The sequence below is a fragment of the Brienomyrus brachyistius genome, unplaced genomic scaffold, assembly GCF_023856365.1.
Source record: "Brienomyrus brachyistius isolate T26 unplaced genomic scaffold, BBRACH_0.4 scaffold48, whole genome shotgun sequence".
In the NCBI taxonomy this organism is placed as follows: Eukaryota; Metazoa; Chordata; class Actinopteri; order Osteoglossiformes; family Mormyridae; genus Brienomyrus; species Brienomyrus brachyistius.
The window spans coordinates 2,493,383-2,509,004 of record NW_026042323.1 but is presented as its reverse complement, the minus strand read 5'-3'; the positions used below and the strand labels follow the sequence as shown (position 1 = coordinate 2,509,004).

The following is a 15,622-nucleotide window of genomic DNA, read 5'->3' as shown; positions in this document are numbered from 1 at the left end:
AGACCAAGAACTCTACCCCAAAATGGATATACCTGAGAGCACTGCCACAGCATGTGTAAATAAACCCCACCTGCCTTCTAAAATTCCAACACTGATCAGTATTAATTAGTCCAGTTCTATTTAGTCTAACTAGTGTCCAGTACTATCTGTGTATAATTTTATACTGAATAAATTTACCTTTTACTTCCCTATAATATTTCCCCACTCTAGAAAGTATTCTTGACCATTCATCTTCTGCATTTTAACACTTGTGACTCAATGCCTCAGTTGCAAAAACTTCCAAAAACTCCCTCCTCCTCCTACATCATACTTACTCATTACGTCTGATTATGACATAAACATCCCATTTACGAATAAATCCCAAAGAGTTTTCACCCCTTTGGATTGCCATTGTTTCCATACTTTTTCCTATTTGTATTTCAGGATTGTGCCAAATTGAGGAATATGGCTGCATGTCATGTGATACTTTAAGCTTCTTATGTATTTTGATCCATATATTCCTCGAAAAAGATATTATGGAGTTTGTGTTTCTTATATTGTCCCCCCATTGTGACAGAATGTGCAGAGGTTGAAATAGTGAAGCCAAATTGCTCTCGATAGCTATCCAGTCCACATCAGAATTCACATTCTTCCAGTGATAGTAGAGTTCGGCTATTTCAAATGACATGCTATATAATCTAACATCTGGCAATCCTAGACCTCCCTTGTCTCTGGGCGAAGTAATTTTAATCCTAGGTTTATTCTTTCCCAACAAAAATCTTTTACTATACTCTCGTAATGTTCAAATATCCTTTCCGGAATATTAAATGGAAGCATCATAGAGAGATAATTAACTTGAGGCACCACAACCATTTTAGTAACATTAACTTTCCCCCCATAAGGATAATTTCAATGCTTTCCATTTGTCCATATTAGGTTTAATTTTGTTCAATGAGGGTTCAAAATTCTGAATTATTATTTTGTCAATATATAAACAGATTTAAATTTCATGTTTATAGTTCAATTTTATGTTATATAAACAAAATAATTTTAATACAGTGCATTTTTTTATTAATTCAACAGCACCCATGTTCAATCCACTTAAGTTTGGAAGGTGTATTGGAAGGTAACGCAGATATTTCTTAAGTGGGCATCCAGAGATATCGTCCCCCCTCCAAGCACCCCTTTTCTCCACTAGTTCTGTATGGAGCTCGACAGGAGGAATGGAGAGGTAGAGAAAGGGGTTAGTCTCAAACATAATGTAATAAAAAATAAAGAGTAAATACAAGCGCCATGAAGCAGAATTGAGCTCCAGCAGGCCTCGACTTACAGTAAAGGAATTGTAAGGCAGACATGCTAACAAAACAGCTTTACATTCCCAATTCCAAACCATTAATGGGCAACCTTAGAGTGACAACGGCTAAAAAAAACCTTAGCTATAAGCAGGAATGAAACGTTGTGAAAAGCCAAGACTCCACATGAACATGTTCTCCCCCTGCAGAGTCAGATCACGCATTTGAAGTGTTCCCAAGTGTTTGTGTGTTTTAGGTTCCTGTTAGTGAGGGGTCCTTTGCCGTTCTGTCTGACATCCAACAGAAAGTCCACTGTGTCTCTGCAACTTAAGCTGAGTCCGTGTAAGTGTGTGGCTCAGTAGCTCAAGTATTTGGGCTTGTAATCCAAAGTTTGCTGGTTTAAATCCAGCTTCAGATGGATAACTGTATGTTTATGGGCCATTGAGTTATGAAAAATAATCAATGTAGTGAATAACTATATTCTCAAATTACTTGTTGTACTTTTATGAACAACACCATTTATTAAACAAACAAATCTGCATTGGCAGAATGAAGAATTAAAAATGAAAATAAACTATCATTTAAGAAACTGTGGAAAACTGAATTTACAATATGTGTAAATTTAAGGAAGAGTCCATTAACTTAAAACCGTTTTTTGGTGGATTCTTTTTTTTTTTACAGTGTATGACGCGCTTGAATTCACTGAGCTCAAGTGTATGTGAAAATTAATATATTTACATCTAGTATGTTTCATGGCTTCACTGTATTTCCCTCTGGAATGATCAGTTTCATCTAACTGGTGATGTTAAAGGCAGAGCTGAAATTTAGTTTAGTCATGACCTCAAAATTTAATTGAGTAGGTATTCTGTACAACCAGATGGAACTGCTGGTTGGGCTGGTCATCACCTGCGTTTTCTAAGTGAGGTCTAAATGTAAAGTTTCAAATTGCACAATATATATTAATCTGTTTTTAATGTTTTTACAAAATATTTTTTATGTGTTTGCATCTTATATTTTGTATAATGTGCTTGTACATTTGATTCTTCCTTGATATTGGTGTAATGAAGTGTAACTAGTGAAAAAGAGAGAAGCTTTTGGGAAGCATTATTGAGCTGATTGTCCAGAGTCACTTGGGTGATAATTAAGGTCAATATAAATCACCTATTACCCACTATAATCCTTTGTATTCCACCCGCACACTCTGTTAACAAAATAAGAGGGTTGAAGTTAAATCAGGTTAAAAAGGTAAATTTGATCCTCCCCCTATCGCGGAAGATGCGTTCCAGACCCATCAGCGATAGGTGAAAATCCATGATACAGAAGGATCATATAAATCTTTTTTGAAGTTTAAGCCTTAAAATACCCCTCCCACATGCTTTAAACACATGTAAACTCATTAAAACAGCACATATATCTGTATGTCGGGCTAAGGATATGAGTGACATAATAATAATAATAATAATAATAATAATAATAATAATAATAATAAAATAATAATTTTTAATATATATACACACACACAACTTTCTCTCTATATATGTAATGGAATATATAAAAATTAAAACATATATGGCTCTTACACATTCTTTTCATCCTTCTTCATGTAGCGTACTGTTGATTCATTCAAACCATAATGGCGAACGCCGTCCGCATAACGCTTTCCTTCCCGAAGCACATCCAGAAGTTTTACCTTCTCCTGAATGGTCAACGTCTTCCATCGTAGGGCTTAGAACAAAACGAAAACAATCGGACCACAAACAATGTACTGGATACGCAGAGAATTGTGAGGCGTCGGAGGAAAATCCGCGATATAGTGGGGGAATCGCTGTAATGTGAAATCTGCCAATCCTGGTTTTTAGCACCATGGACAGAAACCTGTCGTTTATAGGGACCTATTATGCCCATTTTCACTGTTCATAATTGGATTTTTATGGTCTGCTAGAATAGATTCACCCTTTTAATAGGTGATATCCTAGAATCCAATATATTATTGCAGGGCTGTTTTCATTTGATGTTAACCAAATGTGATATATTTATTTTTACTTTTGATATCTCGTCCTTTTCCCCTTATCTGATAAGAGCCGCTGTCCGCTGAGACAAGCTGGTGTGTTTTTACTGCTCGCTGAAAAGTGGGTGGTGCGGACATTGTGTATTACATCACACTATGAGACAGTCACTGATTGGTGGGCTCTGAGGGGGCGGTGTGACCAGAAAATCATCCATCAATCAACCCAGGATGGGGGGCCAGCCCATCACAGGGCACACTCACACACCATTCACTCACACATGCTCTCCTACGGGCAATTTAGCAAGTCCAATTAGCCTCAGCATGTCTTTGGAATGTGGGGGGAAACCGAAGTACCCAGAGGAAACCCCACGACGACATGGGGAGAACATGCAAACTCCGCACACATGTGACCCATGCCGAGACTCGAACCTGGAACCCAGAGGTGTGAGGCAACAGTGCTAACCACTGTACCGCTCCTGAAAATCATGAACTATTTTAAATGTTGAAGTGTTTTTGAAATATTTATTAATTTTAAATATTTATTAAATCAAAACATTGGGCAGTATACATGTTATAGCGACTCATTAATGAATAAGCAATATAATAAGATTCAATTTTGCTTTCACTACTTAAAGCGCCAGAACAACGTATTTGAAAAATTCAACAGCAATATCTCTTACCAGAAATCAGGAACAGGTTAAGAAAATCCACAGACTTCGTCGCGAGCAGTTTAATATACGAACTATTTCCTTCTACCCGACTCCAAACACCAATAATATCACTGCGCAGCAGATATCGCCAGGCAGCTCGTGCTTGTGTCTAATGCGCAGTGATATGAGTAGTGTACTTCGATAGAAGCATGACATTTCTACGGCTGATATTTCCAAACCTGAACAACTCCCAGCAGAACTTTGATGGATAGATAGTATTAAGACCCCTCTAAAATATCTTTTTATAGTTTTGGGGTGAACCTCCCATTTAAACGAAGTACATCGTGGTGCTCATGAATTTGAAAGCCTAGATGCCTCATCTCGCTTTTCCACAACATGTCAGCAGCGCCACCATCTTGGAGCGATAATTAGGCATAAACAAGCAACATGTCAGGGTGTAGATGGAAAGGTCTTTTAGCCATAACTTCTTTACTAATTAACGCATTTATATCTTACAATTATGTAGAATAAATAAACAAGCCCACCACTACTGCCCCCCCGCCAAATTTATGTAGTACTGCTCATAGTATTCTCAACAAAAACTAATGCTAGTATTCCGTCAGTGTCACAGGCTAGTAAACATGTTATGTATCTTATTTGACCGTACCGCAGATTTTGAAAGTGAAGATGAAACTTATTGCAATATTTATTATATCACAAAGCAGAAGGCAGCAGGGAAAAGTAAAAAAAGAATCACCCCAGATGGGACTTAAAACCACGATATCCAGCTCAGAAAGTCAGGGCCGTGGGCGTTTGGCCAGTGGGGCAACCGGCAGACCTGAGCTTATGACCGGGACACTTGACTCACAATGGAAGCTCAGCAAATTATAAGCAAGTCTGCAAAAGTGACATGAATGGATCTGTGTAATCTATGGTAAAATGCATGTTGGGGCCGAGACATTAACACTCACAGTCCAGGAGAAGATGACATCCATCACTGGATCTCAGTCAAATGCGGCAATCGAGTTTCCGCTATGCCTTTGGCATTTAATGTTTGTACTTAACTATAGAGTGGCAGGAACACAAATGAATGGGGAGTTTTAAAAAAATAATTGCATTACAGCAATACGTCACACATGACTATGTAAGGGAATAGATGAAACCCTGCATACATCACTATACTAGTGCAATTCAGTACGAAGTGCACTGACATGACTCATATGATTCCTGGTTTGTTTGGAAAATTTAGGTCCACCATCAGCTATGCATTTTATTTATGATACACATTGATGACACTATTTGGCTGACACAATATCAGACTGAATTTATTTTATAATTTTAAAGGTTTAAATACAATTCTGGGTGTTGGACATCCTGTCAGCCTTCCCCTCAAGAGAGAGTAAACGACTGCAGGGCATTACAAAGGTCCAGAATGGATTTTTCATTTACAGATGTCTTCTTTGCCTCTCGTGACCAGTATCTCACTCCGGACCAGTGGAGGATCTCGTACTCAGGCACAGAGAATGGGTCCTTCCGCCCAGTGGATCTCCTCATCCCCTCAGCCACTGATTCCCTCCAAGCTGATGGGGTAACTATGGTTGGCAGAACTGGGGTTTGCTGTTCACTGTCATCCGCTTGACATTGATGGACCACTTGCTGAGGCTGAGGATGGTGGTCTTTACGTATCCTCACTGTTAGGCCTCTGCACACCCATTTCTTTTGCTGACCTGTTGCACAGAAACATTTCTCTTTATAGTAAACTGTAACATGATTATAGCAATTATTTCAATGTTGCTCAGTCAGTGAGAATCATTTACATAGTGTTACATAGTTTGTGGTTTCAATTAATATCAGACTGACTCCAACTCAGAAGAAAAAAGGTCTGAAATACACATGTTTGAATTCTGACTTCTGATTAAAGTCTGACTTTTTCTTTTTATTCTGATAATATTCCTTCACCGCCCCAGCATCCTTGTCTCCATTACCGGTGCCAGCCTGGTTGGAGGAAGGTGTTTTAGGTGAAGATCCTTCTTCTCCCCATTCGATCACCTCATCCCATTTATCCCAGGCTGCCCAGTACTCGTCATCAGCCCAGCTCACGGCTTTTTCCATTCGCCTAGTGCTGAGAGGAGAAACAGCTTTCTGTCAGACAGGTTATACGACAGCACACCAGACAACAGTAAAAACCTCTTAAAGACCAAATACATAAGCTGGTTCAGTCAAGTATTTATATTAAATAACAAAACATGGTACTATTACCCAAGCATTATCAAAGTAGATGCCCAGAACATTTTAATGTCACATAATACATCCATCATCAAACGCCTCCCCCGGTCATACAGTATCACCTAGCAAATGTTATCCACTTAATGCCAACAAAGGGTAGGGTGAGTGCACTTGACCTTCTGAACATGGTAACTGGTATTTGTTGCATCCAACCATCCATCCATTTTCCAAACCACTTATCCTACTGGGTCACGGTGGGTCCGGAGCCTATCCCGGAAGCAACGGGCACGAGGCAGGGAACAACCCAAGATGGGGGGCCAGCCCATCGCAGGGATCAAAGCATCAGATAAATGTAAAAGCATTAATAAGATATTCCTACAGAGCAATTTCTAATAGACATGGCAGTGCCCTAACATCTCATGTAATAAACCCTTTGGCATCATCTGCTGCCTTATTCAGCCTAACCCAATAGTCCAGAGGATCCTCCCTAGCATCTGACTTGGTTAAACAAAAATCTGCTGGAGGCATCCCAGAATGCACAGTCAAATAAGAATGCTGCTTCAGGACACTAAGGACTGCATCCACATCTCCAGTGGCAGTGACAGTATCATTACTATGCAGCCATGCTCTGACCACATCTCTGGCACATCCCATCAGTCTGCTTGTGTCTGCAGTAGGGATGGGTGAACCTAAGCATTCAGAGGTTTCCCCAGCAGATAGACTATTTGGCATCTTAGAGAGGGCACTGAGGTAGAGATTGGTAAACAACTTCACAATATTATTCTTAACCTGCCAGATCTGGATTATCCCCTCTGTCAGAAATCTTGCAGGCAGAGCCCACTTGAAGCAGAGCCGAGAGGTAGGGCTACATGTTAAACTAAAGGCAGAAAAATACTTGCTTTTCATTACACACTTATGTACGTACGTACAGCCGCGGTCCGTATCCTGCGTTCTTTGCGTCGGTTTTTGTGCACGTACTCAAAAATTAACGGAACGTATACGAAGATGCAATACCTGCGTAATTTATAGGGGGCAGTGTTGCAAGATCTGCAGTCAACAGTCAAGATGTCCACGTTTGAGCACCTGTTGATTGAGCAGGTCCGCAATTATCCTCATCAAAATAACATGTAATAATAGATGGCAAGAGATTTCAAACATCCTGAATTTTAATTTGGAAATTTGTAAAAACAAGTCGCAACAAGTGCGAGACCGGTATGTTAGAGCACGGAAAATGTTAGTCGCGAAACGAAGCGGTGATCCTGCTGACCTGATGTTTTGCCTAGCAATGATCCACCGTCTGGATTGGATGAAGTGTCACCTCAACCACAAAACTACTGAAGCTAATTTCCCTAGAATTGACACGGTAAGTGTTTTTTTTACTTATTGTTCGGAATAACATCCATCCATCCATCCATCCATTTTCCAAACCGCTTATTCTACTGGGTCGCGGGGGGTCCGCAGCCTATCCCAGAAGCAATGGGCACGAGGCAGGGAGCAACCCAGGATGGGGGGCCAGCCCATCGCAGGGCACACTCACACACCATTCACTCAAACATGCACTCCTACGGGCAATTTAGCAACTCCAATTAGCCTCAGCATGTCTTTGGACTGTGGGGGGAAACCGGAGTACCCGGAGGAAACCCCACGACGACATGGGGAGAACATGCAAACTCCACACACATATAACCCAGGCGGAGACTCGAACCTGGGTCCCAGTGGTGCGAGGCAACAGTGCCAACGACATGGGGAGAACATGCAAACTCCACACACATGTGACCCAGGCAGAGACTCGAACCCGGGTCCCAGTGGTGCGAGGCAACAGTGCCAACGACATGGGGATAACATGCAAACTCCACACACATATAACTCAAGCGGAGACTCGAACCCGGGTCCCAGTGGTGCGAGGCAACAGTGCCAACGACATGGGGAGAACATGCAAACTCCACACACATATAACTCAAGCGGAGACTCGAACCCGGGTCCCAGTGGTGCGAGGCAACAGTGCCAAAGACATGGGGAGAACATGCAAACTCCACACCTGATGAACCAGTGATGCCATTCTAAACTCCTGCACCACCATGCCACCCCAGACTTTAACTTGATTTATTTAAAATATTTCCTAGAATTGCGTATACTAAATTCAACCCAAAAAAGCGAGTGCAAATTATTACATCATTTAATTTGAGTAAATTCTACAGTTTATTTATTTGCAGTTTACGTACTGAATTACAGTGCATTGCAGCATTTTATCGGCAAGGTTCTCATAAATATTGCCCTACTTTCTACAGTATTGTACTATTTTACTGATAAACAGTGTTACTGTGATAATTTCACTGTTTATTACAGCAGGGGTGCAGACTGAACCCACAACCCTGGAGGTGTGAGGCTACAGTAGGAGCAATGGGCCACTATTGATACTGTGAGAAATGATGTATTTTTAATCATACACTATAACTGATGTGCCGCTACACTGCTTGTGTATGCTCTGCATCTTGCCTTTCTCCCTTACTTGTCTTTCTTGTTCTCCACACCTTGTGAGCTTCAACATGAGCTGATTGATTGTTTTTCATAAGGCCCCAGGTTAGTTAGGTTCAGTCTCCTGGAAAATCACTAGAATGTGTCCTTGGCTTTGGAAGCTAAGAACACCTTATTTTCAGGGAGAGTCCTGTAATATTTATTTTAATAAATTATTTTTATTGATAAACCTTCATACTGATAATCCTCTTTTAGTGGTCCTAAAAAAACATGATTTAAGACACATTTCACGATTCAGTAACCCTACTTGTCCAATAGATGGCAGTGTAGTACTTCGACTAAGACGTGTTATGGAAATTGCTCGTAAAATATAAAGCTCGTTTTCCATTTTAAACGTTTGTCTGACTGAAATGCCCACATGTTGTACATATGTTATTGTACTATACGTCTAACCTTCAGCGTTATATACCACACCTACCTCAGTTATCTGCAGCAATAAAATATGGATGTGTAATTGGACAGCTGCAAGTCAAGTTGTAGAATCGATTATTTTTCTAAACGTTTATCTGTCTGATTTTACAGTAAAGTATGCATGGAGGCATGGTACAATAAGGTGTGAATAAGTTGAAAATATACATGAAATATAATAAAATAATAAATATTTGTAAACATTTAACTAGATAAAGACAGCTTCACAGTACTTATATAACCCTGCACAATTTAGAATATCATCACGGCTCCCTGGAAATGATCAGTTATCATTATAGTACAAATAAGCAGTTATCCAGACATCCCAAGTCTCCCGCATATTGACAGCGGCTCCCTGATGCTCCTAAATTAAAAAAATATATATTCCGGAAACTAGAGCAAGCAAACAAGAGCATGCACGCGAGACAGTAGCGCGCACGAATGAGCAAGTAAATGAGCTAGGAATGAGCGAGAGAGAGAGAGGGATAGAGAGAAAGAGAGAACGTGCGTATGTGTGGATCCTTATATGTGTGACTCTTCATGTAGCCAGTGCTAGACAGACAGCATCCTGATTGGTTTACTTAGCCATATAAGCCTATATAAGCATATATTTCAGTGCGGGCGGGCTTTTATATAACTCCTAGAGAACCGAAGGTATCGGTTCCATGGAGCGTCACGGCGGAGGGAGAGTGTCTCAAAAAACGAAAATATAAAATGCATTTCACCACAGACTACACAAAAACGTGTCCTTGTTTAATAAGGATGAAAAATAATGACAATGTTACGCGCTGAACTGTTTGCAACAGTGATTTCAGCATTGCTCATGACGGTTTAAACGACTGTAAAAGGTACGTCCAGGTGAGTTTAACAAGTGTCATTTAATTTTCTGTATTATTCAGGTAAACACTGGTTAGACACTTGGTTAGTTGTCATGAAAAGACCAAACTCCCTGAAGGCTTTTGTAAAGTAGCAATGGAATATAATTAAGGAATTTACATATAGTAAAAGAATAATCTACTTATATTATTGTCAAAATAATACATAATATTGGCCGTCGTAATTCAGTGCGTTGCCTAGATTAAATTAATGAACATATATATATATATATATATATATATATATATATATATATATATATATATATATGAGGCAATACAGAAATTCTTTTCTGTAAAATTAAGTTTGTTGAAAGCTAAATAAATTGACGTGCATAGGATACAGTGAAATTAGGTTGGTAAGAGCTTTTTTTAACGTTAGTACTACTAAATCTCATTATGGCGGCGCGCGTCAGTCAGACGTAAACACGCGAGAGTCTGACTGCGGTCAATGACGTTGTGTGGCGCCAGCGGCAGGCGGTTGTCATGGTTATTTTGCCACAAACCGGCCGAAGTTCGCGCCCTTTTAGTAAGACATGTCCGACGTTCGAGCTCCGGCAAACATAACCAAAGCCGGATTTATTTAGATAATTTCTGCTTAAACTTTATTAAACTAATACATGTATGCTCCGTGGTAATTTTTGTACTTATCGATGTAGCTGGGTTTCGATAGTTTAGAAGTTAATTGCGACTTTTTAGCTGGTTAGCTAGTTCTTGCTAGTTGGTACTAGCATTGCACTGTGTTTTCGTTGGTGTACCTCTGGGTTTTTTGTGTCTGTTAATCTATTAACTACTACAGGGAAGTTTACATCGTTTTTGATAGTGAGTCAGACATACCTGTGTATTAATATGTTTTTCGGGTTGTGTGATTTCCATACATGTATATAGTTGTCACTTTGTTTACCATAGCTTGGTGTTAACTACAGATCTGATCTGGGATTCTGAAATTGCCCTGGTGTGCAGCACATGTCACACTGTCTTCTGATTACTGGTTGCATTTACAACATGCCACATTATATATAAGTCACAGTATTTTGTGTGTCAGGTATAGAGATAAATATTATTTTTTAGGATAAATTCAGTTAAACTAATTGAGAGTTAGCTGTAGTAAGCTGCCCTACACACAAACGCTGTGACCCCAGAGGTAAGCTGCTGTTCACCCAAACGCCCTGACTCCACAGGAAGGTTCACATCCAACCGAACACCGTGACCCCAGAGCTAAGCTGACATGTACCCAAACACCCTGATCGCAGTTAAGCTGTCATCTACTCAGATGCCCTAATTCCAAAGGTAAAGCTCTTATCCAACCAACTGCATCCAACCAAGCGCCTTGACTCCAGCGTTATGATGACATAAACCCAAACACTCTGATAAAAGAGGTATGTTTTCATCCACTCGGGCTCCTTGATCCCAGTGGTAAGCTGCTGTCTACCGAAACACCCTGATCCCAGAGGCAAAGCACTGTCCGCCCAAACACCCTGATCCCAGATGTAGGCTGCCATCCACGCAAACACATTGTTCCCAGAAGTAATCTGCCATTCACCCAACCATGCTGATCCCAGAGGTAAACTACCTATCATCTAACCGCCTTGTTCTCTGGGGTAAGCTGACATTTACCCAAATACCCTGATCCCAGAGGCAAGCTGCTGTCCACCCAAACACGCAGACGCCTCAGGTAAGCTCACATCCACCCAAATGTCCTAACCCCAGAGGTAGGCTGCCATCCACCCAAATGTCCTAACCCCAGAGGTAGGCTGCCATCCACCCAAATGCTCTGATCTCAGAGACAAGCTGCTGTCCACCCAAACACGCAGACCCCTCAGGTAAGCTCACATCCACCCAAATGTCCTAACCCCAGAGGTAGGCTGCCATCCACCCAAATGCTCTGATCTCAGAGACAAGCTGCTGTCCACCCAAACACGCAGACCCCTCAGGTAAGCTCACATCCACCCAAATGCCCTGATCACAGAGATAGGCTGCCTGTGACCCAGCCCCCTGACCCCTGAGGTAACCTCGCTTCCACCTAAACACTCTGATCTCAGAGGCAAGCTGACATTTGCCCAAACACCCTGATCACAGAAATAAGCTGCCATCCACCTAAACGACCTACCCCTAGAGGTAAGCTGACATCCATCTAACTGCCTTGATCCTAGGCTGCCCCAGTACGTCTAGGTGGTGACAATCCATCCTACAGGGTTGACATGATGTGCTTTCCTGAAGCACACAAAGGACACCTCGGGTTTTATGTAAGTGTGCTTTGTTTTTCTGTGCTTGTGTTTTATTTGGTTTGGATTTTATTTAATGGCATGTACAGAATTTACTGAGCACTTTTTTGATGTTGATCACTGTTAGCACATATTCATCAGTATTAACATTATTAACATTTTATTTTATCTGTTGTGCTGTTTATTCTGTGATTGACCTATTTTGTTCCTAAGGTTACTGCTTTTATGTGTTTTAGGAAGGTGTATGACAGTGTTTTAGCCCGACCCTTGTGCAGAGGTCGGAAGTCTGCGGGTATGTTCCTTTTTGAACTTTTTCTTTTTGTCTTAACTTTTTATTGGCATGCATATAAGGTAACATTTTAATTGTTTTATTGGCCATGTAATTAGATTTTAATGGTGTATAATTGTATTTGCTGGTGGAATTGCTCTTTTGCCTGTTTTAAGGGTAATAGTTCTGCAGGTAGTTCTATTTGTTAAATGTTATCCTTAAAATTATTATTGTACTGGGTTGGCATTGATTTGCATGGTGTTTCAGCCTTTTAGATTGTGATTTTGTGTTAATGTAAGTAGTACAAGCATAATATTATTTAAAAATCGGCAGGGTGCAGTCTGCGGGTATCGCTTCTCGGCCTTTTGGCTAAGATCAAGTGGATTTTACTGACTTTTTACTGCTTTTTTACGGACTGCATCGGGTTTTTTAGAGGAAGGCACGGTGAACCTAAGGCGTGACCAGCAGGTGGCTTGACCGCCGCTGCCACGGGGCGACCCGTGCCTTCCTTTTTAGCCTTTTATCCCTGCTTTTATTTCTGTTTTTAGTAGGCTGGGGATCCCGCAGTGGCTGGTGGCTTGTCCGCCACCCTGCTGGGCAAACTGATTTTTATTTTTAGCTGCTTTTATAGTTTAGCTCTGCTCGACTCATCCCGGATTGGCGGACGGCGGACGTCGGGACCACGGCGGCGGAAGGACTCTGCTCCAACGGCGACGTCGGTGGACCTTCCCGGATGGCAACGGCCGGCGGACCATCGAGGAAGTCCTTCAGCGGGCCGTGGCTGGTAGCGGGCAGTGGCCTGCGGAATACCGCCCGGTTCTGCTGAAGGGTTGAGGAGGAGGTGGGCACCTTCCCCGACCGGCTGGCCTTCATCCGGGAGGTGGCCTTTGGAGCGTTGGGCCTTCAGATGCAGGACATCCTCTGCGTACAGCGGAATGGCCCCTTCCAATTCTTTGAGGTCACTTTGTCCACCGATGACAGCTGCAGCAAGGTCCTGGAGCAGAGCAAGGAGGGGGCCCAGCACCCTCTCCTCGGACGTTATAACATCGAGCCGCTGTGGTGGCCCGACAAGCGGGTAATAACCGTCCATTGTTTTAACCCACACATTTTTGCCGAGGCCGTCACCCAGTTTTTAAAAAAGTATGTGGACCTCCTTCCTGGCCACAGGGACATCCGGGATGAGCTGGGGATCTGGACTGGCCGACGCCAGTTCCAGGCCCGCCTGCGCCCGGACGCTAATGGGGCAGGCGGTTTTAGCCACCCCCCAGCCTATTTTAACCTACAGGGAAATAAGGCATACCTTTTTTATTCTGGACAGCCTCCCTTCTGCCGGCAGTGCCACAGCTTTGGACACACCCTGGAGGGATGCGCCAATCTGCGCTGCCGCAACTGCCTGGAGTCGGGGCACATGGCCAGGGACTGCAAGGGCCCCCGTCGCTGCAAACACTGTAACGGCGAGGACCATCTGGCTCGTTCCTGCCCACAGAAAAAGACTACATATGCCGACGCTCTGTCGGGTAACAGAGCAGTCGGCACGGAGAATGGTGGGGGAGCTCTAGCCCCCACGACTGGGCAGGAACAGCCGGCGACGGGGGCAGGAGGAGAAGCCCTGGTCGTGGTGGAGGAGGCCCCTTCGAGTGCGACACCAATGCAGGAGGGGTCTCCGAACAAGGTGGAGCAGCTCGCCCTGGCTCCAGGCGTCAGCAGCAGGCGAAAGAAGAGCGGTGCATCCCCCCGGGGGAGGAAGAAGAGCAGAAGGGAGGCGCAACCCGACGCACCCAGCCCTCCGGCGGCCACCTCGCCAGCAGTGGCGGCCGGGGACCAAGGCCGACAGTGTCCCCCCTCCCCGATGTTAGAGGCCCCCCGTCTGGTGTGGGACTTGGGACAGTCCCCTGCACCCCCCCAGGAGTACAGCGGTCAACAGGACACTGCTAATGAACAGGAGTACCTGGGGGGGCTGGAATTGGGGGACCTTTTGAGGTTGACTGAGGAGGGGGGGCAGTAGGACAGTATTGTTTTTAATGGCTGGCTTTTATTATTTTAGTTTGTTGTTTTTAATTGTATTATTATTTTAGCATTCTATGGCCAATTTTAATATTGTCACCTTGAATGTAAGGGGTTTGAGGAACATTTTAAAACGCACATCTGTTTTTAACCAGCTGGCATCTTCTCCCTTCAGCATTTGTTTTCTGCAGGAAGTCCACCTCCGGGACCAGCGGGACGAGGCTCTCTTTTCACGACAGTGGAAGAGGGGTAGATCCTACTGGAGCGTAGGTGGCGTCCACTCCTCAGGCGTCGGGATCCTTTTTGGCGACCGCGCCTTTGAAGAAGTAAGTGCGTTTACCGTCCTTCAGGGCAGGGTTTTGGGAGTGGAGGCCACATGGAGGGGACAGCGCCTCCGGGCCATATGTGTCTACGCTCCGGTGGAGGCCTCGTCCCGTATAACTCTCTTTGAAGAGTTGTCCCCGTTCTGTGTCACAGATCGACACTTGATTTTAGGAGGGGACTTTAACATCTCGTTGGAGGGTAGACAGGATGTCAGCTCAGGGCATTTTCGCCATTTTATTCGTTCCTTTAAACTTGTTGACGGTTTTAAAACATGCAACCCCAGCATGCCGGGCTTCACCTGGCATAATAGTCGCGGAGCTAGCAGCCGCATCGACTACATTTTAGCTTCACCCCCCGTTGCTTTTAAAAAGGTGTCCCTCTCCCCACAGTGGCCCACTGACCATCTGGCAGTGGAGGCCACTGTCTCCATAGACGCCCCTGTATATGGGGGCGGCTATTGGAAAATGAACCTGCAGATCCTGGAGGAGAGAGATTTTAGACACATTTTTTTTTTTTAGATCACTTCTCCGAGTGGCAGAAGGACAAGCCTACCTTCCCCTCCGTGGCCGAATGGTGGGAGAGTGTGAAGGACAGGATCCGAACCTTCTCCATGCAGTACAGCAAGCAGTGCAGGATGGAGAAGAAGTTCTCCATTCTGCAGCTGGAGAGAAGGTTGCGGGATGAATACGCCGCTCACAACAACGGGGGCACCATCAACCACGAGCGGCTGCTTGACATAAAGGGTGAGCTGAGGCGCCTGCATGAACAGGCTGCCTCGGCCCAAATGCTCCGCGACAAAATATTTGATGTGGAAAATAATGAAAAGTG

At 43.4% G+C, this 15,622-nt stretch overlaps 2 protein-coding genes across 2 annotated transcripts in view; both read left to right on the top strand.

Moving 5' to 3' along the window:
* LOC125723424 (stonustoxin subunit beta-like) overlaps nt 1–15,622 on the top strand; it is a 248,766-nt gene that overhangs the window by 149,752 nt on the left and 83,392 nt on the right. The window lies entirely within an intron of this gene.
* LOC125723409 (uncharacterized) lies at nt 13,237–15,287 on the top strand. Its single transcript, XM_049000010.1, has 2 exons — nt 13,237–13,541; nt 13,785–15,287. Exons 1-2 carry the CDS (start codon nt 13,374–13,376, stop codon nt 14,469–14,471), a joined length of 855 nt encoding a protein of 284 aa, XP_048855967.1. The 5' UTR covers nt 13,237–13,373; the 3' UTR covers nt 14,472–15,287.

What these genes read in the sequence shown, in the direction of transcription:
- LOC125723409 (XM_049000010.1), top strand. Translation starts at nt 13,374, where the DNA reads ATGCAGGACATCCTCTGCGTACAGCGGAATGGCCCCTTCCAATTCTTT. An exon ending in TGTGGTGGCCCGACAAGCGG is followed by an intron (nt 13,542 to 13,784) that starts GTAATAACCGTC and finishes TATTCTGGACAG; the next exon opens with CCTCCCTTCTGCCGGCAGTG.